Source organism: Stegostoma tigrinum, chromosome 6 (assembly GCF_030684315.1).
Source record: "Stegostoma tigrinum isolate sSteTig4 chromosome 6, sSteTig4.hap1, whole genome shotgun sequence".
In the NCBI taxonomy this organism is placed as follows: domain Eukaryota; kingdom Metazoa; phylum Chordata; class Chondrichthyes; order Orectolobiformes; family Stegostomatidae; genus Stegostoma; species Stegostoma tigrinum.
The window spans coordinates 93,423,151-93,449,376 of NC_081359.1; the positions used below are offsets into that span (position 1 = coordinate 93,423,151).

The 26,226-nt window shown below is 41.1% G+C and overlaps 1 protein-coding gene across 13 annotated transcripts in view; it reads left to right on the forward strand.

Moving 5' to 3' along the window:
* Positions 1-26,226, forward strand: part of LOC125453079 (inositol polyphosphate-4-phosphatase type I A) — a 159,691-nt gene that overhangs the window by 76,278 nt on the left and 57,187 nt on the right. For all 13 annotated transcript variants that reach the window (XM_048532169.2, XM_048532173.2, XM_048532172.2 and 10 more), the window contains 7 exons: positions 2,929-3,047; positions 6,637-6,753; positions 14,485-14,564; positions 16,306-16,417; positions 17,283-17,373; positions 20,432-20,579; positions 23,550-23,680. In XM_048532169.2, the coding sequence (XP_048388126.1) occupies positions 2,929-3,047; positions 6,637-6,753; positions 14,485-14,564; positions 16,306-16,417; positions 17,283-17,373; positions 20,432-20,579; positions 23,550-23,680 (798 nt within the window). The remainder of the gene's footprint in view (positions 1-2,928; positions 3,048-6,636; positions 6,754-14,484; positions 14,565-16,305; positions 16,418-17,282; positions 17,374-20,431; positions 20,580-23,549; positions 23,681-26,226) is intronic.

Consider the following 26,226-nt stretch of genomic DNA (forward strand, 5'->3'; position numbering starts at 1 on the left):
TCCTCTGATCATCTTGTATGTCTCTATTAAATCCCCTGTTAGCCGCCTTCTCTCCAATGAGAACAGACCCAAGTCCCTCAGCATTTCCTCGTAAGACCTTTGCTCCAGGCCTGGCAACATCCTGATAAATCTCCTCTGCACCTTTTCCAATGCTTCCACATCCTTCCTACAATGGGGCGACCAGAACTGGTTGCAGGAACAGCAGCTCATATATTCCGCTTAGGAACCCTGCAGCCCAATGGTATCAGTATGGATTTCACAAGCTTCAAACTCTCCCCTTCCCCCACGCATCCCACAACCAGCCCAGCTTGTCCCCGCCTCCCTAACCTGTTCTTCCTCTCATCTATCCCCTCCTCCCACCTCAAGCAGCACCTTTATTTCCTACCTCCTAGCCTCATCCCCCCCCCGGCCTGACCTATCCCCTCCCTATCTCCCCACCTATACTCACCTCTACAGGCTCCATCCCCGCCCCCTTAACTTGTCTGTCTCCTCTCCACTGACCTTCTCCTCTATCCACCTTTGATCCACCTCCCCCCTCTCTCCCTATTTATTTCAGAACCCTCTCCCCATCTCCCTTTTCTGACGAAGAGCCTAGGCCCGAAATGTCAAATTTTGTGCTCCTCAGATGTTGCTTGGCCTGCTGTGTTCATCCAGCCCTACACTTTGTTACTCGGATTCTCTAGCATCTGCAGTTGATACAATTATTACTGGTTAATTGGAAGGCTTTTGAAGTGAACGGATACAAGTCTACACTACAGGTACATAAAGTCAGCAAGAAGGTTGACGCAGAATACATTAGAAGATTGGGAGATGAACCATATATTTTTGCAGCAAGTAGGATGCTATTTAGCTGGTTGGCAGGGTCTGTGTTTTTGTAATCCAATCTTCATTTCTCCACTAGAGCACCACATCGATGTGTCATCCTCTTTTAAATGTTCATTAATTTTTTTCCCTTGATTGTAAGGTATGTTTTCTTTTTGGAAAAACGGTTAGCTGTGTGTGTTGCAAAGATCGTACTCAGGTTAGTATGTTGCCTACTTGAATCTAGAGCTTTGGATATTGAAGAATATGGGAACCTGACCAGTGATAGGAGTGATTCAATTGAGATTAATACTATAGAAGATGATCATACATTTTGAAAGTCACCTCATAACGGGTTGAAAGTAATGTCCTCATCAGGACAATCCTGAGACAGACAGTCAGCAGTAACCAAAGTGAGTGCAAAGAGGATACTGAGGTAGTTTGAAAGCGATATGTTTGGAAGAAACAGTGAGTGTGACTGCCCAGGAATGCTGCAGGTTGAGTGACTGGTGTGTAATTGCTATTGGGAAGTGTTTAAGTTTCTAAAAAAAAGGTCTTAAAATATTTTATTTGAAATTGTAAAGGTCTATCCTGTCAATAAGTTATATTAGTATAGTGCATGTTGGTAAAAAGAGAGGCATTAAATTAAATCTTTAAAAAGGTAAAATTATTTAATTAAAAGACATTTAAAGTTGACAAGGCAGTCGATGTGTTGCAGTTGTCAAAATGTGGTTGCTATTGGACACTGGGTGTACCAGGACAAAGATGTCTGCAGTATGTATTTACAGCTTCTGAGTTGCCAAGTCGTCTGGGACAGGAGAGTGTGATTGCAAATGAGGCATATAAGAGAATGCAGAGACAAGAATGCAGGAGCCTCAGCCGTTTCAATTGTCCAATAGATTTGTGGTTCTTTCAGCTTGTTTGGGTGAGAGTGGGAGTTGCACATGGAAGAGCTAACTGACCAGGAAACCATGATGCAGAATCTCTGTAGTGGTGGTCGGTGGCAACGTAGTCGGGGATAAGCTCAAGCTGTCACCTGTAGAGTTGTGGTCAGCCTGATGCTAAGCTTGGAAATGTACTCTGGGTTGGAGAAAAACTTGAAGTGGGAGAAACCAGTTGTCATGGCCCATGTGGCTACCACCATTTTAAATGAGTCCAGGAAAAAGTTCTACTTTGAGATAATGAGCATCAAATGACTAAATGTAAAAAAAGCAGAACCTCAAAGAAGAAAATCTCTGGTTGTTACCTGAGTCACAAGCAAATTTGCATAGGGAAAATAAGATTAGAGAGATAGCTGAATGATTGGTGTGGGAGCAGTAGGTTTTGGTTCATAGGGCATTTCCTCAAGTATTAGGGAGAGTGAGCTGTTGGAGCAGGCTACTGAAAGCCTATTGGGACTCGTGTTTTGGTGAATCATGTAACTCTGGCTGTAGGGAGGGCTTTAAATGAAATTATTGGGGGAGCAGGCTAGTTGAGAGAAAATGTAGTATCATAAAGGGAAACAATGAAAGAGCAGAGCAGCAATTGGGTACCAATTACCAGTATTTGTCAGGAAGGGACAGAAGTTACAAGCATGAATGTACTAATCGATAAGGTAAGAGGTAGCAAAAAGAATTTAAGACCCTTCATTAAATTCATGTAGTATTTGTAATAGAGGGGATGAATTCCTAGCTATAGTTGAAATATGACCTGACTGACATTACAGAGATATGGTTGAAAGGTGGAATGTTGGTATTGAAGGATAATTGACATTTCGAAATGATAGGAAGCTGGGAAAAGGCAGTGGGCTTTTCTGTTATTTAAGGATGAAATTAATTCCGAACTGAGGGATGACCTTAACCTGAAAGATTGACATTCCGTATCAGTGAAGGTCAGTTAAACAATTGCATGCATCCTGTTCCCATATTATTTCCAAAGAGATGCTGATTACAGTTTCATTTAATATAGTCAACATTTAATTGAAAAAAAACTCCATTAACAAGCTCCAAACACCACAACTTTGACTGTTAATGAAAACAGATATATGATTAAATTTGTGAAGGAAGAAACAGAGTTAACGTTTCGAGTCCGGTGACACTTTCTCTCTTCTTTCGGTTTTTGTGTTTTTAATTTGTTTCTCTTCTATAGCTTGTAGTGAATTGGTCACTCCCTCCTTGGACAGGAAACCTAATAGTTTTGTAGCAGTAAGTGTGACAACCCCTCCACAAGCCTTCTGGACCAAGCATGTACAGACTGAGATTATAGAGGTGAGTTCATCAACTACTATTTGTTCATCTTCTGAGTGACTGCAAAATCAGAAAGCATCACATGGAACTCAGAGTACTGAAACAGCAGATTGACTATGTACCTTATAATTTTTCCTGTTGTCGCGTGGACGCCCACGCACACCAGCAGCTTCCAAAACCAGAAGTCGGTGTGCTGGCATTCCGATCAGTGTATACGGCATCTGCCAGTGACTGCACAGTTTACAGAGATTGTTGCTCATTGGTGCTGGTACCCCATAGAAAGATTCCGCTTTGTTTACTTAGTCTCACCCTATCAACACATCTCTTTATATTTGCCTCCCTCATTTATCTAGCTTTTTCTTAAATGCATCACCTCAACCATTCCATGGTAGCAGATGCTACAGTGACATCATTAGTTGGGGAAAGAAGGTCTTTCAGAATTCTTTACCACATTTATTAGCAGTTGCCTTACATAAGTGGTTCTTGGTTTTGGACTTCCTCCACTAATGAAGGAATCATTTACCCATTCAAAATCCTTTGATTGGTTTGGAAGCTATTTTCTCAAAATAAAGCTCCCAGCTATTTGTGCTTTTCTGACAAATGCAATCTCTCAGCTCTGGTTTGATTCTTGTAAATGATCTTTCTTTAGTGCTTATTTTTCTTTAAACGTTTGTTCATTTTTTCACTTATACATGTTAGGCAAATTGATATATTTGTTTCCATAAGAATTAAGAATTACCAGCTACATACTACTGAATATGATAAATCACTAGAGGCCATAACTTTTTAAAAGATGTATAAATTCCCCAGAAACCTATGCAAAGATATGCGAAGTAAGATTTCGGGTTTTAAAGTTTTTACTGTCATTCGGTATCCCTTGATTGAAGGATATGCCTGCTCTCAGCAATGAATTTCTGCTGCAGGATGAGACGGAACAATCTAAAATCAACAACAGTTAAACATTAATTATTCAGAAACTGATAGATTAAAATACAGAAAAGGTATTCACCACAACCTATTGCAACCAAAAAATACCGCACCTTGTTTAGAAGTCAGTGTTCTCAGCAACATGTAACTGAATGCTTAGTAGTTCAAGCATCTCCTGGTAACTCATCAAGCTCTTTCCTGCCTGTCCTGCCAGGGTGGGTGGTCACCAGGCACATTCAGTATAACTTTGCATCATACCTCATTACAGGGCATTCTGCTTTATTTTAAATTTAAAGAGCCAGTGTAAAAAAAAATTATCACATGGTCTTGCTGTCACAATGAAGGGTTATACAACAAGCTTATCCTCGAATCAGTTGTAATATGGTCTGGAAAAATAACAATGTTTCACAAATCCATTTTATCTCAAAGACCATCAGCTTCCACTTCTGAAACTTGTCTCTGCCCCTATTTCAGCCCATCTGCCATCTTCCAGTATTCCTTTCGTCACCCCTACAGCTGATAATTCCACCTACTGCACTCCATAAGTTTCAGCCTGTGTGCACTTTTACCTATATCCTACTTATGTTTCAATTTTATGTTGCAGTATTCATTCCCAGAGTCCAAATGTGGGGGGAAAGAAACAGGAGTAGGCCATTTAGACCAGGGAGTCTACTACACCATTAAATATGATTATGGCTGATCATTCAACTCAGTGCCCTGTTCCTGCTTTGGTTTTACGCCCTTTAATCCCTTTGAGCCTAAGAATGGTCATCTTCTTGACCACATGCAACGTTTTGACCTCAACCACTTTGTGAAGTAATTTCTCCTCATCTTAGTCCTAAATGGCCTTTCCCCGTCTGGTAAACCTTTGCTGCATTCCATCTATGACAAGAACAACTTTCCTCAGATAAGGAGACCAGAAATGTACACAACATTCTAGATGTGGTCTCACCAAGGCCCTGCATAGTTGCAGCAAGACATTGCTGCTCAAGGACTCCAATTTTTTGGCTGTGAAAGCCAACATATTCTTTCCCTTTTTAAGAACGTAGGTGCAGTAAATTGTTACCTTCAGTGACTGGTGCCACATTGTTCCAGATTCCCTTCTACCAATTTATACCCAATCAGATAACAATCAGTCTTCCTGATTTTGCTCCCAAAACTAACTGCACATTTACCCATATTATACTATATCTGTCATACATTTTTCCTACTCACATGGCTTGTCCAAATCACATGAATCATCTCTACATCCTCCTCACAGCTCATCCTACCATGCAGCTTTATGCTACCTGCAAATTTGAAGATATTACATTTTGATTCCTTCATCCAACCATTTATTTTTATGTATGTATATTTTATATAGTATCTCACTGGGGTCCTTGCACTGATCTATGCTGTATCCCATTAGTCACTGCCAGCCATTTGGATAAAGACAGTTTATTAGAATCATAGGATCCCTACAGTGTGAAAGAGGCCATTCAGCCCATCGAGTGTGCACCAATCCTCTGAAGAGCATCCCATTCAGGCTATTGCCCTGACCCCATAACCCTGCATTTACCGTGGCCAATCCACCTAACCTGCACATTTGTGGTCTGTGGGAGCAAGCCAGAGCACGCAGAAGAAAACCAGATAGTCACAGAGAGAATGTGCAAACTCCACACGCAGTTACCTGAGGCTGGAATTCAACCGAAGCTCATAGTGCTGTGAGGCAGCAGTGCTAACCACTGAGCTACTGTGCTGCTCATTCTTACACATCCTAAGCTTTCCTCCTGTCTGCCAGCAGGTTTTCTATCTATCTCAGTACCCTACTGCTATTCTATATCCTTTAATTATACATGCTAATCTCTTATGTGGAACTTTGTCAAAGCCTTCTGAAAGTCCAAGTAAACCATATCCACTGGCTCCCTCTCATCAACACCTTGACTCATCCTCAGAGGATTCTAGTAGATTTGTCATGTATGATATGATTTCCCTTTGTAAATCCGTGCTGACTGTCTGATCCTGTCACTGTTGTCCAAGAGCTCAGCTATTTAGGCTTTTATAGTAGACTCCAGGATTTCCCCACTACCGATGTCAGACTAATGCGTCTGTGATTGCAAATTTTCTCTCTGCCTCCTTTTTTTAAATAGAGAGGTTACATTAGTTAGACCTAATATCTGTAGGAATTGTTCTGGAATCTATAGAATCTTGGAAAATAACTATTAATGCATCTGCTATTTGTAGAGCCCCTTTTTCCTTTGCACTGCCTCTTTGTTTAAGGCACTCCCTGGAATCCGCCACATGGATCATGATTTTGGTTACTCCTATCTCTTCCTTTTGACTGACATGCATTTTTGTGACATTATGTCTCTGAAATGCCTGTGGATGTTTTTCTTTGTTAAAATCAGTGTTTAAATGTGGAGTCTTTGATTGTAAGTAAACAGTTAAGATAATTACAGCTTTAATTGGAGAAAAATAAACACAAGGTAATTTAATAAATTAAATTTATTGTGAAAAGCAGTATTTAAAAAAAGTTTATTTAAAAGGTGCCAGGTTAGGCTGGTGTAACTGTGCAACCCTGCACTAAGAGCGGTCAAAAATCAATTATAAAGGCACTTCGGTTAGCTGAATGGAACTCTTGTGCTTTATGATGACATGTTTAAGATGAGAAGAATGTACTAATTGATTTCCCTTATCCTTGCAGGGTACCAACAATCCCATATTTCTAAGTAGTGTTGCATTTTTCCAGGATTCTCTCATCAATCAAATGACGCAAATTAAACTTTCAGTGTATGATGTCAAGGACAGATCTCAGGGAACTGTAAGTGGCATAATATTTGCCTCTGCATGTAGACCCATTTTTAATATAAAAGTTTCCAAAGTCACATCAAGTGAAATCAAAGATTTTTTTGCAGTTCTGCTGTGGTATATTGTATGCATGCAATGTTATCATGACTAATAAATTATATTGCAATTTCTGCTGGATCAGATGAAGTATTCCCTAGGATGCTAGCAATGTTAAACAGTAACTGTACATTATGGAAAGAATAACTGCAACATTAATTAATGTAGTTTGACTGTTCACAAGCACTCTAGCTCATGTATTTGTTCCTGAAATGTGAATGTGGGTGGCAATGTCAATATTTATTGTCCAATTCTAATTGCCCCTGAGAAACTGTGAAATTATGAGTGAACGACAATGCTGACCTTGCCGCAAACAACAATGGGATTAAAAATGAACTGTGCCCTTTCCATTTAGAGAACCATGTCTAGTATAGAAGCAGATGTGCCAAGAAGGTTGAAAGTTCAATTCCTTATTTTGGCTCCAATTAATTGGCTTCAGTGGAGTTAGTAGATACAGCAAAACAATTGGGCTCTGCTTTTCTATGCTGGGGCGATGCAAGGTTGCTCAAAGTCCAGTCATGAATGTATCAGTTTAATTTCAAAAATATAAAATACATTGGTAGGATAGTTGCAAGGATATTTTGCACTAATAGACAATCTAGAACTAAGAGCTCAGTCTCGGGATAAAAATGCAACCATCTAGAACTGAGATGTGGAGAACTTTATTCACTTAAAAGGCTGTCGGTCTTTGGAATTCTTTCCCACAGAGGGCAATGGATGTTTGTTCATAAAGTAGGTAGTGAGATTAAAAGAGATCCAAGGTATGACAGGGTTAAATAAGACAGAAAAATTGTTTTCATTAGTTAAGGATGCAAGGGGTAGGAAGATACAGATTTACTGTTAAATGCCTTATGGTCTTATGATCTTATAAGAAATGGAAGCAGGAGTAAGCCAATTGGCCCCTTACCCCTCTTCTGCCATTCACTGACATTGCGCATTTTCCTGTGTTTTCCTGTAACCGTTGATTTCCTTGCTGATCAAGAATCTAGCTGTCTCTGCTTTAAAGATATACAAGGACTCTGCATCCTTACCTCTCTGTGGCAAATAATTCCAAATACACTCAACCCTCTGAAATTTCTTCTTATCTCATTCCTAAATTAGCATCCCTACATTCTGAAACTGTCCCAGTTCTAAATTCCCAGAGGGGAATCATCCACTCAGAATTGACCCTGTCAAGTCTCTTAAGGATCCTGCATGTTTCAATGAGATCGCATCTCTTGCTGCCCTTTTTATCTCCCAGATTAGATCTAACAATGATTTTTGATTTTAATGTGAGGCTATACCCCTTTCTCAATAAAATATAGTTATCTGATGTCTACTGTAGTAGTAAGGAGCCAGATACAAAATTTTCTTGAGTAAAAACAATTATTGTCTGCTAACACCAAGAAAAAATAATAGACCTGTACGCTTGATGTCATGTCTAAAGCTTAAAAAAAAGTGTCCAGTGCAACTGGAAGATGAAAGATTTGTAGTATAAAGCCCTTGAGTAAGGGTTTTACCTGAGATATCAGTTGTTTAATAGGGGACTTGAATCATCAGCAGTAGTGATTAATTTCAGTTATCAGAAAATTAAGAATTCAAAGGTTATTTGATTTTTGAGTATTATCACAGGTGTTTTTACTTCTTGAGGGGCAGAGAGCACTTTTTCCAGCTGGTTCAAATTCACAAGTAAACTCAGTCTCCTGCTGTGCTTAAAAACTGGTTTAACTAGAAGCTGGTTCATGCATTTTTGACTTTAGAACTTTGGAGACAGTGAAATCAATCTCCAATATGTGAAAATTCTCAGTAAATCAAAACAGACGATGAAGGCTTTTCACATCTGATTACATTGACCAGTTTCAGTGCCTTTTGATAAAAGTGTTAATTTCAGTTTCAACTGAATTTTTTACTTGTTGAAATTATTCATTCATGGGATGTGAGCATAGCTAGTTGGGCCAGCACTTATTGCCTGTCCCTAGTTGCCCTTCAGAAAGTCGTGATAAGGTACCACCTTAAACTGAGGCAGTCCATGTGCTGTAGGTCTGCCCACAATGCTGTTAGGGAGGGAGTTCCAGGATTTTGACCTAGCAACACTGAAGGAATAGTCACATATTTCCAAACCTAGATGTTGAGTGGCTTAGAAGAGGACCTGCAGATGATGATGTTCTCTCACATCTGCTCCCTTATCCTTCTGGATGGTAGTGATCATGGGTTTGAAAGGTGCAGTCTAAAGTACCATGTGTTAATATCAGACAATGGAATCTGAAAAGCTGTATTTCATTTTGTTGCCATTGTGGTAAGTAAGGGATGTGGGAAGATTGAGGAAAAATGTTCTATATAGTGAATGGTCATGTACTAGAACTCAATACGTAGAAGATTGGTGATCATGGAGATTGAATTATTTCAATAGGAAGTTGCACGGACACTTGAGAAAAATAAACTTGCAGGCCTATGGAAATAGAGATAATCATTGAAACAAATTAGATTGCTTTACACTGAATCAGCATGTACATCAGAGGCCAAATGACTTCTGTGCTGTAATGTCTCCATGGCTCTGAATAGATTTGGATCCTCTGGGAGGAACTGACCACAGCTGTATTGTCACCAAATCCTTCGGTGAAAAATTGACTGATTTACAAAGGTATTTAATACAGTGAGCCATAATTTCAACAATGGTTAAATCTTACTGGAGTGATCTCTCCAATTAAAGGACATGATCCATGCAATATTCTCAAGGTGCATGAGGTTTAGTAGACTGAACTACACTTATTGTTGCTGAATGACAGGGTGCAGTTCTTTTTGTATCAAATACACGCAACTGACTTGTTGGCAGCTCTGTATGTCTGTTGGGCTTGTGTTGATGTTGATGAAGGGAGTCCTGGAAAGGAGAGTGATTCTTGGGTCGGAAGTTGAGTGAAATGTTATAGGACATTGCTCACCTATCTGTTTTTAAAAAACAGTTAATCGATTAAACTTTTTTATTGAGGAACGTATCCACGAATTCACCTGTTTCTCCAGTAAAGAGCACTGCAACAGAATAGCAAATGAGTAACTCATGCTGAACCTGCAGAAATATTTAAAATTCTTTGGAAATTTGCCCACTGGCTCTATAAGATTAAACCAAATAACTCACAACAAAGAATTTATTCAGAATCACATGAGCTTCTTGGAATTCAATGGATCAAGAGCTTTGGGTCATGTAAATGTACTTCTTTTTTGGAAACTTTCCTTTTTCTTAATTCACCTTGCATGTGCCATGTCTGTTTGAGATGGTCTGTGATCTTTGTACTACCTCTGGGGGGAAAAAAAGCAACTGCAAGTAATTGGAAGAGCAGTGAAGGGAGAATCCCATTGGCTTTTGTTTTTGCAGGAGAACTTACTGACCTATGATGTGAGTGAAATCTGACTGTATAAATGAACCCCAGATGTCTAATTTGCACCACAAGGTGCTTAGGCATGTTGAGATATGCCTGCTATTAGATGTCAAAATGTGAAACTAATAGTGTTTGATGTTCGTTATACAACAATCAAACAGAACCTTGGATAAAGGTATTTGCGCAGGTCAGTACAGAAATCCAAATGTTATTTTAAGATGAATTGTTCCAGAGCTACAATCTTTAAAATTTGCATTTGCCTGCTCAGCCATGAAATGCAACCAATGGACATATGCTGTACAAGGTAACCTCACCACAAATGATTTGGGCTGGCCTGAAGTTAGGCAAGGAGTATGAGCTATTAAAGTCAATATACATTTAATTAAGCCTAGCTGCCAGGTTCATATAACAAGTTAATTATACCAATGAACCTCTGATATTGAGAATTAGATACTGGAAATTGTAAACGAAAAAAATTCTTGGTTTGCCTTTTTTTTCCATCTTTCTCTCTCTTTGTTTCAGTACCTAATATTGCATTAAGATGACCGATTCTAATTTATGATTTCGTCCATGTTAATTTTGCAGTTTATTGACTGAATTGCTTAAAAAGGTGCGCAGATGTTTCACCTTGTCCTTTGAAGTCCCATACTTGTTTTCTCTCTGCTTGCAGTTTCACCAACTTGGATTGCTAAATGGGCAAGAGCAATTTTAACGATTGCCGTTGTTCATAAGTTATGACAAATTATACTCACTCACTTTGACCAAAGAAGTGAATTGATTTTTCACTGAATTCTTCTCCACATTGTGCAGTATGATCCCTGGAAGTATATGATCTACCTAGCTCCACCCTCTGTGCACAGGTTTTCAATCATCGTTAAAGTTTTATATTTATAATGAGATCACCTTTTGGTGAGCTACAGTCTGTTGCCTCTTGAAGACTAGCATGTAACCAGAACTGAGAAGTCATTTCTCTAGTAAATGAGCTTCCATCAAATGTGCTAGTCCTAATTTTGAACATATCACGTTTCTATTCACCTTATTGAATTAATGATGTAATCAAACTCCACTCCCTAATTAATCTCCATTCCGTCCATTCTTAAACTTGGCTCATATAACTTCGCTCCCTATTTTGAAAACTCTATTCACCTAATAAATTGGTTGCCAATGACATACATCTATGATCTGCAGTAGTTTTGATCTTTAGTTGGGTGATCACACTGGCAGGATTTTTATTTCAGAACTGAGGTGCAGTTTTGTAACTGTCTGGTAATGGATTTACGTACATGTAATTTCTATCCGTCTTTTTCACTATAGACTTTGTAATGGTTTAGAATTTTACCTTACGTGTGGTTTGATCCAATACTATCATCTGCACATGCAGTACTAATCTGGAGTTTCTAGGGCTGTGGGTACCTGCATGTATATTGTCCCTGAGGCTGTTTGCGCCATATTTTGAAGTAAAGTCTCTTCTACCTGTATATTGTAATGCTGCTTTTGTATCTCTGTAGAAGAGCTGAATGCTAGAAGGGAAGTGAATTGATTTGATTTATTATTTTTACATTTGTCGAGATACAGTGTAACATATTGTTTTGTGTACTAACCAGGTAAATAATATCTTACACAAGTATGTTGAGATAATAGAACAGAATTCAGAATATAGTTTTACAGCTGCAGAGAAGATGTAGATAAAGATCAACTCTGTCATATGAGAGGTCAGTTCATAAGTTTGATAACAGCAGGGATGAAGCTGTTCTTAAATCTGTCGTATGTGTTTTCAAACTTTTGAAACTTCTGCCTGATGGAAGAGTATAACTGGGGCACGAGGGCTCTTTGATTATGTATGACTGCCCTTGATGGAACAACAGCAGTTAACCTGATGGCATTTATCCAAGGATTCTGTGGGAAGTGAGGGAGGAAATCCCAGGGCCTTTGGTGATGATCTTTTTGTCCTCACTGTCCACAGATATGTTACCGGAAGATTGGAGAGGGGCAAACATCGTTCTCTTGTTCAAAAAGGGGAATAAGGATAACCCCGCAAATTACAGGCCAGTTAGTCTTACGTCAGTGGTGGGCAAATTATTGGAAAGAGCTCTGAGAGACAGGATTTATGATCACTTGGAAAGGCACGTTTTGAATTATGATAAATCAGCATGGATTTGTGAGGGGTAGATCATGCCTTTATTGAATTCTTTGAACAGGTGACCAAACACGTGGATGAAGGTAGAGCAGTGGACACAGTGTACATGGATTTAAGTAAGGTGTTTGATAAGGTTCCCCATGGTAGGCTCAAGCAGAAGGTAACGAGGCATGGGATTGAGGGGAAATGTGACAGATTGGATTCAGAATTGGCTGCCCCTTAGAAGACAAAGGGTTGTAGCGAATGGAAAATATACAACATAGTGCTCAGTTACGAGGTGTACCAGAAGGATCTGTTCTGGGTCCTCTTCTTTGTGATTTTTGCAAATGATTTGGATGAAGGAGTGGAAGAGTGGATTAGTAAGTTCACGGCTGATACGAAGTTGGGTTGAGTTGTGAACAGTGCAGAGGGCTGTTCTAGGTTACAAAGAGACCTTGATAGGATGCCAAGCTGGGCTAAGTGGCAGAAGGAGTTCAACCCTGAAAAGTGTGAGCTGATTTATTTTGGAAGGACAAACTTGAAAGCGGAATACAGGGTTAAGGGAAAGATTCTTGGCAGTGTGGAGAAACAGAGGAACTTTGAGGTTCATGTCCACAGTTCCCTGAAAGCTGCCACGCATGTGGATAGAGTTGTTAGGAAGGTGTATTGTGTGTTAGCTTTCATTAATAGAGGGATTGAGTACAAGAGCCATGAAGTTGTGCTCAGCTATACAAAAGACTGTTTCGGCCTCATCTGGAGTATTGTGTCCAGTTCTGGTCGCCTCATTACAAGAAAAATGTGGAAGCGTTGGAAAAGGTGCAGAGGAGATTTACCAGGATGTTGCCTGGAATGGAGGGAAGGTCTTACGATGAAAGGTTGAGACAGCTAGGGCTTTTCCTGTTAGAACAGTGAAGGACGAGAGGTGACTTGATAAAAGTATACAAAATGATCAGAGATACTTTTTCCTAGGATGGAAGCTATTACAAGGGGTCATAGTTTTAAAGTAAATGGAGGTAAATATACGGGAGTTAGGTTCTTCACTCCGAGTGCTCGGGGCGTGGAATGCATTGCTGGAGAGGGTAGTGGAGTCAGCCTCATTAGGGGCATTTAAGTGGCTGTTAGATAGGCATATGGATGATAGTATAAGGTAGGGGTGAAGGTTGGATAGACCTTAGGCTTAGTGTAAAAGTTCGGCACAACATCATGGGCCGAAGGGCCTGCACTGTTCTATTCTGTGTTCTATGTTCTAACTGTGTGCTATCAAGCACCTGTAGCAGAACTGACCAACAACCCCATTCTCTTTCTCACCTTACCACTCTCCTTCCAAACCAAAATGTGCGTGGAAGGCATCAACAAGCCAATGAGTATTCCAGCTTTGTCACCTACCTGCTGTGAGGTCAATTCTTTATTAGCATTGGAATCGCCAGCTACAATGTCGGGTTGTCCACCCCAGAGTAGTAAACCCTATTGTATAAAGAAGATCTCTGGGTCAAGAGTCAGATTCACGGCAGCACAGGATTGTTCTGTCGACAATGCAACTCCTGCTTCACAAACCCTGAGGGTCTTTCCATATGCTTTCCTCTGTACCAGGCAGTCTGCTTATATACTGGCCAGAGCAAGCATGGTTCATTACCCAAACTGGTCGAGTAAAATATTGCAAGTAATAACTAGGTTATTACCGTAGGGCCAAGAATGCCATTATAATAGCATTTTTGTTGTAGACTTTTCAGGGGTGTGCGCTCATGTGTGTGCTTGCAAGGTAGAGAGTTATGAGTGCCTGGGTGAGTTCACTGTTGAAACCCAGGCTTTAATTCCAATGATAGGAAGTCAAGGACATGAAGTTTTAGGAATTGGTGCATCATAGAAGGAGGCTTTTTAATCCACCAAAGCTTGTTCATGTTTCTGTGTTTCTTTTGGTGAAAATCAGTGATCTGTGACTCGACGTAGTTTTCTTTCTGTTCTGTTTTCTGAAGTTAATATGGTCTGGCAGAATCTTGTTTTTCTTGTGCTCCCTTCCCCTGCCTTCCAACAAGAGGCATTGGCAACTCCAAAGTTTGAGCCAAATCGGTAGGTTCAGTGGTAATATGTGGTTTGAGAATTATAGTCATTTTAGGTTAAAAACATAAAATCTGAGACTCGTGCTTCTCTATTGATCTGGTTTTTATTTTTTATTTTCCAGATGTATCTGTTGGGTTCTGCTATGTACACAGTAAAGGATTTGTTGAGAGAAAAGAATCACCGATTGCACCTAACACTTCGGTCAGTAACATAAAAAAAATACTGTGCAGATACTGGAAATCTGAAGTGAAAACAGAAAATGCTGGAATTCCTCAGCAGATCTGGTAACATCTGGAGTGATCAACAAAGTTGATATTTCAGAATGAAAGCTTTGTGTAAGAACTGAAAAAGATCAGATGTGATAGTTCCTTCCCCACCTCCTTGCCTCTAAAATCTACCTGGGGGTAGGTCTCTGGTGGGGTGGAAGGCAAGAGAGCATATAGGTGTCAAAAATATGGTAGTCAAAGGCAAATGGGATGTTTGTGGGACAAATAAAGTCCTCTAGGTCCTCTTATGTTTCTTGTTCCATTACCACCATCTCCTGTATTGTGCTATCATTTCTTCTTTTATTTAATCACTACTTGTCACAGTTTTTTTTGTTCTCTTGCCTTTGTATTTACTTCAATTTTTGTTTACATTTACCAGTTCAGATGGAAGGCATCAACTTGTAATATTAACTTTGTTTCTCTTGCCACGAATTTGGAGGTGGTATAGTAGTAACTTCATAGGCTAAAAAATCCGGAGGCCCGTGCTAACGATCTGACTGCGCAGGTTCAGATTCCATCATGGCACTTTTGGAATTTAAATTACTTTAATAAATAAATCTGGACTTGAAAGCTAGCTTCGCTGACAACATTCTCATTCATCACCCATTGCAAAATCCTAAGTGGCTCATTCATGTCCTTTACTGAGGGAAGTTTGCTGACCTGAATCAGCCTGGCCTGCATATGATTCCTGATCCAGAGCCATCTGATTGGTTCTTAACTGCCCTCTGAAATAGCCCAGCAATCCACTGAATTCCAGGGCAGTTTGTAATGGACAGCAAAAGCCAATTTCACCCACATCATGTGAAAGAATAAAAGAACATTTCCAGGACAAAAGCCAGGTGTGAGTCTAATTGGATAAATCCTTAAATTGGTCAATGAATGTAATGGCAGCCTGTATTATACAATTCCATAAATTTGTTCAGCTGTTACATTAAAATCCACATTGGAGGTGCACGATTGACTGTTGCAGTAATTAAAAATGCTGTAAAAGCTTAATAAGTCTGACAGTATCTTTGTTTTCTTTATTCTTTCATGGGATGCTGATTTCTGACAAGGCCAGCATTTGTTGTCCATCCTAAATTGCCCATGACTTTCTAGGACCATTTCAAAGCATTTCTGTGGATCTGGAATCATGTGTAGGCCATATCAGGTCCAACGGAGCAGAAATCCGAGTGATGGGTCTTTTTCTTACCATGATTGGTGATGGTTTCACGGTCGCAATTAATAACTGAGGCTAGCTGTCAATTACACATTTTCACGAGCTACCATATGAGATTCAAACCCAAGTTCGCAAACCATTAGTCTCTTCATTGCTATTTGAGCGACATAACCAATGGATCACTGTCTACCCTTGTATTTTCTACTTCATGTATTTTGAACGTTACTGTTGAATCTGTCTTCAGCTCTAGTTCAAGCAGTTCATTCCAATCATAACTGTATGGTGTAAGTTTCTGTTTTCTCTTCTTTCTGGTTCTTTTGCTAATTGCTGTAAATATATGTTTTCTAATTCTCTACTGTACTCTACTGCTAGCAAAAACATTTCTAGCTGTTGAAAATGTGTAAGCAAGACAGACCTTAATAAAAATTTGATGAGTCAAATCAGCCTTAGTAAGAGTTTTTGTTTTCTTTCCTCCCCCACCCCATCACTCTGATGCCATCAATATGTTTTGCTGCAGGTCTGCTGAAAATGAGCGTGTGGGTAATATTACTGTGATAGCTTGGCAGATGGAAGGCAAAGTTGAGGACAAGATTCCTGTAAGCCGGTCACCTGACACCACCAATGGAAGGGTAATTATTTGAAATGAAATTGATACCACTGATTTTGGGCCATTCGGGTTATTTCCTTGTCCGAGTGGAACAAGCCATAAGGAAATATGATGCATGCAAACTTAGGCATTGAAGTCTGTCTTAAAGTGACATTAATTTTGGCATAAACTCCCGCTTTGTCTCATGATTCTGTCTGCTGACGGGTAATCTGCATGTATACGTAGGCAGAAAAAAGTAATTTGTGTCAGCTTGTCTGGAACGTGCATTATGTTGTCTGACGAGAAACAGCATTGCTTTAGACAAACAAATCTAACACACACTAACCATTTTCATATATTATGAAATGAAGCTACATAGTCATATATGTTAAACCTCAAATTACTGAAGTATTTGTTGAGGTATGCCTTCAAAAAGATTGAGGAAGCAGATGTATAAAAACCACCAATATCCAGGTTAAGTTTGCAGTGTCTGCAGTTCTGCTCATGGGTAACATTTCTGTGCTACGGCTGCAGTCAAAATCACCTCTCGTAGCAATAAGGTATCCTGACCACCTACAGGAGAGGCTGATGCCACAGAACCTGAAATTATATACAATGCAAAAATCAAGGTGTAACAGTCATTTTGGGCCACAGGGAGGAAAATAAAAAAAAGGGCCTTTTCAGTCCTCTTCATTGATCCTGCTGCAAAGTGTCCGTGCTTATTCAGTGCATGAGTGTATGGTCAGATATAACTTGCACTTAAATTACCTGCTGATGCTTATCATCTAGGCGAAGACAGCTGCAATCTCTACTTGTACTGTACTTTTTCCAGTGGTCATTTGTTACAGTGAGGAAAATTAAGGAGGAAAGATCTATACCTTGTTTTGTTTCCCTGTGAAACCTTGCAGATGGTTTTGCCAGTTGATGAAAGTTTAACGGAATCTTTGAGTATTCGTTCAAAACACTCTACATTGAAGAAAGATCCACTATTACGATCAGGTAAGTAGTGATCAAGTACTTGAGTTTTGCCATTTAAAATTTGCGTTGGCATACTTTGAACTTGTCTATTATATGGTTTTCTAGAACTGCCAATCCAGTTTTTACCCATGATTGTTTTTTTTGGAATCCTACCTGAACAACGTTTTGATTGACAATTGCACGATACTCAATTTTCAGCCCCGTGTCTACTAGATGAACTGCTTCATGGTGGTAACTCATTCTACCCTGGAAAATTAGTGACTGTTTTGCCTGCACGAACATGGGCAGGACAAGTTAGGCTGCAAAGAGATGGAAACAAATTGACTGAGCAGGCGACAAAGTAGCAGATAGAATATCTGAGATAACAAGAACTGCAGATGCTGGAGTCAGAGATAACACAGAAGGCCAGACAGCAGCAGAGGAGCAGGAAAGTTGACGTTTTCGGGTCAGGGCCCGTCTTCAGAAATGGGGAGGGCGAAGGGACCTCAGAAATAAATAGAGAGGTGTGGGCCTGGGAAGGTAGGTGGGATGTTGATGGGTGAACGCAGATGGGGATTGGGTCAGTGAGGTGGGAGGGGCTGATTTCTGCTGCTACTCTAGCATTCTCCACCTCTTCCTCCGCTACATTGATAACTTTATCGGCACTGCCTTGTGCTCTCACGAAGAGCTTGAACGGTTCATCAACTTTACTAAGATCTTTCACCCCAACCTCAAATTCACCTGGACCATCTCTGATACTTCCCTGTCCTTCCTGGACCCCTCCGTCTCCATATCTGGTTACCACCTCAGGTGACCACCTATTTCAAGCCCACCAACTCCCACAGCTACCTAAAGTACACCTCCTCTCACCCATCTGCTTGAAAGAATGCGACTCCCCTACTCCCAGTTCTTCCACCTTCACGGCTCCTGCTCCCATGATAGGGTGCTCCACTCCAGCACATCCCAGATGTCCTCCTATTTCAAGGACTCTAATTTCCCCTCCTCCTCCGGTGTGAGAAAATGCCCTCAAATGCATCTCTTGTGTTTCCTGCACCTCTGCCCTCACACCCCATCCTCCCAATAACAATAAAGACAGAATCCCCATTTGTCCTCGCATATCACCCCGCCAACCTCCGCATCCAACGTGTTATTCTCCACCACTTCCGCCACCTGCAATCTGACCCCACAACCAAAGAGATATTTCCCTCCCTATCCCTGTCTGCTTTTCGTAGGGACAGCTTTCTCCATAACACTCTCCTCTCCGTGCTGCATACTCCCCACTAACCCCACCACCCCCAGCACCTTTCCCTGCAACCGCAGGAAGTGCTATACCTGCCCCTACACCTCCCCTCACCTCCATTCAAGGCATAAAACAAATCTTCCATATTGGACAGGGGTTCACTTGCACATCCGTCAACTTGGTCTACTTCATCTGCTGCTCCCAATGTGGCCTCCTTTACGCCAGTGACACAAGTGGAAACTTGGAGACCGTTTTGTAGAGCATCTGCACTCTGCACACAACAAATAACAACACCTTCCGGTCATGAATCGTTTTAATTCCCTCTCCCACTTCCGGGATGATATGTCCAGCCTGGGCCTCCTCCACTGTCAGAATGACGCCACCTGCAAACTGGAGGAGCAGCACCTCATATTCTGCCTCGGGATCCTGCAGCCAATGGCCTAAATGTAGATTTCACCACTTTTAAAATCTCCCCTCCCCCAGCCTCATCCCATGTGCAACCCTCCGTCTCATCCCCAGCTCTTGACCTGTCCATCTGTACCAGCTATCCACCCAACTCACTGACCAATCCCCAACAATCTTTACCTGCACTCACCTGTCACCATCCCACCTAATTTCCCCAGCCCCACCCCTCCTCTCTCTCTCTTTATTTCTGAACTCCCTTACCCCTCCCCATTTCTGAAGAAGGGTCCCGACCCGAAACGTCAACTTTCCTGCTCCTCTGATGCTGCCTTGCCTGTTGTGTTCCTCCAGCTCCCCACTGTATTGCAGCAGATATAATATTTTGTGAGGAAGTATTCACTTTGTTTTCTAATATTACAAACTTATGTTTGAAAGTACTGAAACTTGTGAATGTTGATCAAAAATAAACCAAAGAACTGCATATATGGAAATCCGAAACAAACACAGTTAACCCTCCCACTTATCTTCAGCATACAAAGCAACCTTCTGCCAGCTGCAATCTATTCTGAAGAACGGTCACTGGACCTTAAATAGTTAACTCTATCTCTCCACAGATGCAGTCACACCAGCTGGGTTTCTTCAACAATTTCTGATTTTGCGTTGTAAATGCTGATGCTTATGAGAGTTTGGTGTACTTGAGAAGGATCACAAGGCTAGCAGTTCAGAGCAAATGTCATGATCCCCAAGGAAGTTCAAATACAATAAGAAGTTTTTTACTCTGTTTAGAGCTTTGGTGAGCCCACATCTGGAACATTGCATGCAATTTTGTCTTTTAAGAAATGTATATTCGCATTGGAGGTGGTTCTGCACAGGTACACTGGATTGGCACCTAAGATGAGAGGGTTGTCCTACGATGAGAAGTAAATTGCGGTCTATGGTCTTTGGAGTTTAGAAAAGATGGGTAAGCTGATTGAAGCATATGAGATTCTGAAAGGGCTCGACAAGGTAGACACACAGATTATGTCACCTGTTGGGGAGTGAAGAACATGGGTAAATTTGGACTGAGATCAATGGAAATTTCTTTAAAGAATTCTTATTCTTTGGAGTCCCCTACCCTGGAGGATTGTTGATTGTGGAACATACTTAAGATTGAATCAAACAGATTTTTGTCTCTGGATATCAAAGCACCTGGACAGTGGCAAGAAAGTGGAGTTGAAGCTGAATATCAGCCATGTTGAATTGTGTAGCAGACTCGACAATTTAGATGATCTTCTACTCCTATTTCTTATAGGGCTTAATCCCCACTTGTACAGGTAAGAAGCCTAACTTTGTATGTGTTGCAGCTTTTTTATTTGAGACAAGGCTAGACTGTTGGGCCATGCTGTTTTATAAATGGATGCTTGACTATAGTGGTGTGTTGAACAACCAAATGTCGAAGTCTAACCTGTTTTTTTGCAGTGTTTGGGGGGGTTATCTGTCGGATGTATCGTTTCCCTACAACGGATGGGAACCACTTACGGATACTGGAACAGATGGCAGAGAGCATGTTATCACTGCATATCCCAAGACAATTTGTAAAACTAGTTATTGAAGAAGATGCAGCAAGGTAACATCAATTTACTTTCTAATTATCCAATGGACAATGGCCTCATTGTTGCTGCCGAACATGGATCAGAACAAACAGTCTGATCTGAACTCATTACAGATTCAAACCTCTCCAGCCTTTTCAGTTATTGTAACCCACTATTTTGGCCCTATTTCTGTTCTTCAAAATACAGTGCTTTCAGTGACTAAATAATCCTAATTAAACTTATGCCCTCTAGTTTTAGACACCCCTACCCTGGGGAAAATACCTTGGCCATTCAAATTATCTAAGCCCCTCAGGATTTTATAAACTTCTGTAAGATAACCCCGTTGGCCTCCTAAACTCCAGGGGAAACAATGTCCCAGCCTATTCAGCCTCGTTGTCGTACAGAACGGAAACAGATCCTTTGGCATCCGTGCCACCAGGTCTCCCAACATAAACTAGTCCCATTTGCCTCATTTAGCCCTGTCCTTCTAAACCTTTCCGATTTGTGTACCTGTCCAAATGTCTTTTAAATGTTGTAACTGTGCCTGCACTACCACTTCCTCTGGCAGTTCAGCCCCTACACGAACCAACCTCTGTGTAAAATTTTGCCCCTCAGGCCCCCTTTAAATCTTTGCCCTTACCTTAAAATTATGCCTTCTAGCTTTGACCTTGCCAAGCCTAGGGCAAGGATCTTTGCTATTCGCCTTATCTATACCCTTCATGATCTTATAAACCGATATAAGGTCACTCCTCAACTTCCTATGCTCCAATGAAAAAAGTCCCAGCTTATCCAGGCTCGCCTTATAACTTAAACCCTCCAGTTTTGATAACATTCTTGTAAATCTTTTTTGCACCCTTTCAAGTTTAATAACAGGATGACCAGAATTGTACATAGTACTCCAAATGTGGTCTCGCCAATGTTTTGTATAGTTGTAACATAACATTCCAACTCCTGTTCTTAACGTCTTGACCGATGAATGCAGTGAGCCATACACTGCCTTCACCACCCTTTTTAACCTGTGACACTACTTTCAAGGAACCGTACCCCTAGATCTCTTGTTCGACACTTCCGAGAGCCCTACTATTGACTGTAAGCCCTGCCCTCATTTATCTGAATTAAAGCCCATCTGCCATTTTTCAGCCCATTCATCCACTGTACTGTTGAGTCATTGAGGCATACTGTGCAGAGACAGGACCTTCAGCCCAACTTGCCGACCAGGTTTCCTAATGTGAATTAGCCCCGTTCCTCTGCATTTACCATCCTCCTAAACCTCTCATAGGTACATGTCCAAATGTATTTTGAATATTATAATTGTACCAGCGTCTACCACTTGCTTTGTCAGTTCATTCCAAATATGAAGCCCCCTCTATGATAGTGTTGCTGCTTGGATCCCTTTAAATCTTTCTCCTGTCACCTTAAACTTCTACACTCACTTTTAACTTTATTTTATTTTTCTACATTGTACTATGCAGACTTTGCAGAAAAGTTTTAACTTATTTCTTTGTTTTACTACTTTGTACCTAAAGGTTTGTACCTAGCTATCTTGTTGGGGCAGGGAATGGCAACTTTGTGTACTCGTATTCTTGTATTCCTGTACTTAAGTACATTTGATAATAAAACCTAATTTTAATTCTAATTCAATTGAACATGCCTGTTATAATGTGTTTATACTTTTTCTATAACAATAATCCATGTGAATAATTATTCTGAATGTTTAGTACACCACTGATGTGTTTTAGAATGTACCTTCTACTTGTGCAATGTAATATTTACTGTAAAAATAAGATTTATCTGGAGTCTTTTACAATTAAAGAAATGGTGTGATGTTTGCCTTTGGAAGTTAACAGCTTGGAGGCAAGATTATAAAGCAGCAGGTGGGTTTACCTAAGATTGAAACCAAAGATTGAAACTATAACATCTGCAGCCCTTGTAGTAGTGCACACTGGAGAGATGTTCTGTTCTGGGACTTTGAGCTAAATTAGTTTAAAAGCATTCAGTGTAAATTTAGGGAGAATGAATTTAAAGGTTAATTTGAGGATAGCCCAGAGCAGGCCTTGTCATCACTAAAATGGGTGATTGTAGGAAGGCTATCTGATTTTAATTTATCTGCCTGTTTGCTGCAAGAGGATTTTAGTTACTTTTTGGGCCTTACGTTGTTTGCCACTCACCGAAGGAAGCTAGTGCAAATGGTGGTAAGAAGAATTGTGCTCTAAGTGGGCTAAACCACTAAATTCATTCAACAATGAAAGGCAGAAGAGAGTTCAGACATTAGTAAGTTATCACAAAAAATTAATTACATTAATTTGGCATGAAGCTCCATGCTTTGGAGAAGAGGCAAGATCATGGTTGTAAATGATTTCTTGTTTTTCCCTGGCTCATTATAATTTGCAGAAAATTTAACATTAAATATTTACCTCCTCTGATGGTTTTGATGGTGCAGATCACTTTTTTAGTTATAATGGTCTTGCAGCACTTTCTGCAATTTCTGAATATATAATATACTACTTGCATAACTGGGGCCCTTCAGCACTGAATTCAAAAGGTTTAAGGGTTGGAATTCTTTGTGACCACTGCATCCATAGTCATCTTGATACCACACCCATGCCATTGCTTTTAAAGAAACAGAGTTAAAATAGTTCCGGAACTAAAGGTAGTCTGTTAGCCAATAACAAGGGATTTTCCAAATAGTCTTTTAAAGCAATAAACACTTGGATGGTTCCTTAATGTTTTAAGAAAGACCATTTTCCTTTCAAAATACACCAAAGTGACTGAGTAAATTGGACAAATTAGATGTGATTCTATTTGTTAGAGCTAGCAAATTGATTGTAAAATGAAATGTCTGTTGGTCAATTTGGAAACTCTTTTCTGTGTTTAACTTCTAGAAGCTAAGGGTCTCATTCCATGATGTATGACTCTATGAATCTATAATCTATAAAGTTGTACTGATGCTTTGTTGTTGGAAAATATTTTCTTCTGACTTGTGATTGATCTTGGCTTTCTTACAGGATATGTGAACTAGATGACCTAGGCGAGCTATCTCCCTGCTGGGAGAATCTTCGAAAACAAATTGTTACTCAGTATCAGACCCTCATAATAAATTACCAGGAGAATTTAACAGAGCTGCATCAATATAAAGGTTGGCCTACATTATGGAATATTTTGATGCCTAATTGACAGGTAGCATTGTTAAACCTTTCAGTTATATTTGCATATCAGTTGGTATATTCAGGAACAGGAAGTACTACCTATTTTGCAGTCAGAGCCTGACTGAAGAAGGGGATGTGGCCATTTGACAAACATTGCGCGGAGATCGCAAGTCCCGTACATTGCTGCAGTGATATGCCTCTGAAACATCTTGCCACAGACCTTTGGGCATGCAGAGCAGAGAGTCTCACTAACTATTGGAATCCAGAAAGCTTGTCTTTCCATCTCTGATACTGCTCTGCCTTTTTATTAAAGCATCATGGCTCAACCTGTTGCAACTGTTTAACATTCCAAGCTACAAAATTTTTCTGTTGTTGGTCACAAAAGTGGTTATCCTCTGGTATGTGGTTCCTCAGCCAAGAGAATGTGAGTCAACCTAAGTTCAGAGAGTTGTTTGCGGCCCAAAGATGCCTCTGTTCCCACCTCCGTCTGGCTGTTTGTGGAGTGAGAGGAACAGTCAGTGTTTCAAGTCCAGTCTGATTCCTGTTTGGAACTGAAAGCAACAGGATAAGTAAAGGGTTTTATGGTGAGGAAAAGGTAGAGAGGAAGAGCAAATAGAACAGATGATAAAGGTGTCCCATGGCAAATGACATAGGGAGTATATAAGTGAAGATTAGGGTGTTAATAATGGACCATAGGTGAGCTTGACTCAGTAAATCCATGCAGACAAGTTACTGGGGGCCTGAGTGGAGGATATTCGGAATTCCACTCCAACTAGAAGGCCCGAAGTGCTGGGACCAAGAGGTGGAGCCACTGTCTTGGGTTGGGGGATGAATACTTGGGCCCACAGCAGACCCTGGGCCTGCCATCAGTCACCTGTGTGCAGACTCTTGAATAGTGACAGCCCTGTCCCAGTTATCAATCCTCTATTGCCACAGGAACTGGCAAACAAGTCATGTAGAATCTGTAATTGATGTCCTCTCCTTGGAGCGTTGTTGTTGTCCACACAATGTTAGTGGCTTGATGATCTTATGACATGTCCCATCACACTGACTCAGGTCACATTTCCCATGCACCCTTCTACAAGGCTGTACACCTCCCCTTCACTGAGGACGAACAGTCAGTCCTCAGTAAAGGACTACCCTTTATCCCGCTCCATCAAGGAATACTGCTCATGCTTGGACTTTGAACAATTTTTCTGCCACCTCTGCCTCCGTGCTTACTCCTTTAATCATGAGGCCTCCTACCCTCCCTGGACCTCTTCATCTTCAACTGCCATCAAGACATCAATCACCTCAACTTCTCCGCACCTCTCACCCACTCCAACTTCTTTCCCCACAGAACATGCAGCCCTCCACTACCTCTGCTCCAACCCTAACTTGACTATTAAAACCCACGGACAAGGGTCGCGCAGTTATCGTGTGGCACACTGACCTCTACATCGCTGAGGCCAGGCACCAGCTCTCTAACACCACTTCCTACTGACCCATTGATCATGACCCCACCCCCGACTACCAAAACATCATCTCCCAGACCATCCACAACCTCATCACCTCAGGTAATCTCCCACCCATAGCCTCCAATGTCATCATTCCCCAACTGGGGGCCTGAGTGGAGGATATTCGGAATTCCACTCCAACTAGAAGGCCCGAAGTGCTGGGACCAAGAGGTGGAGCCACTGTCTTGGGTTGGGGGATGAATACTTGGGCCCACAGCAGACCCTGGGCCTGCCATCAGTCACCTGTGTGCAGACTCTTGAATAGTGCCCATTTCTATCTCCTTCCCAAAATCCACAGACTTGACTGCCCTGGTTGACCCATTGTCTCTGCCTGCTCCTGCCACTCTGAGCTTATTTCCACTTATCTCGACTTCATTTTCTCCACGCGGTCCAGGAACATACCACCATGACGCCACCCACACCCTCCACCTCCTCCAAAACTCCTGATTCCCTGGTTCCTAATACCTTATCTTCACCATGGGCATCCAGTCCCTATAGACTTGCATTCCCCATGCAATGGCCTAAAGGCCCTCTGCTTCTTCCTGTCCCACAGGCCCAACCAGTCCCCCTCCACTGACACCCTCATCCACTTATCCGAACTCATCCTCACCCTGAACAACTGCTCTTTCAATTCCTCCCACTTCCTACAGACAAAGTGGGTGGCCATGGGTACCCGCATGGGCCCAAGCTATGCCTGCCTCTTTGTAGGATACGTAGAACCGTCCCTCTTCTGCAGCTACACTGGCCCCATCTCCACCTCTTCCTCCATTATATCGATGACTTATCGGCGCCACCTCATGCTCCCACGAGGGGCTCAACAGTTCATCCACTTCACTAACACATTCCGTCCCAACCTTAAGTTCGCCTGGTCCATCTCTCTCTCCTTCCTGGACACCTCTGTTTTCATCTTTGGCAACCACCTGGAAAGCAATATCTGTTTCAAGCCTATCAGAAATAATGGGAACTGCAGATGCAGGAGAATCCAAGATAACAAAGTGTGAAGCTGGATGAACACATAAGGTCAAGCAGCATCTCGGGAG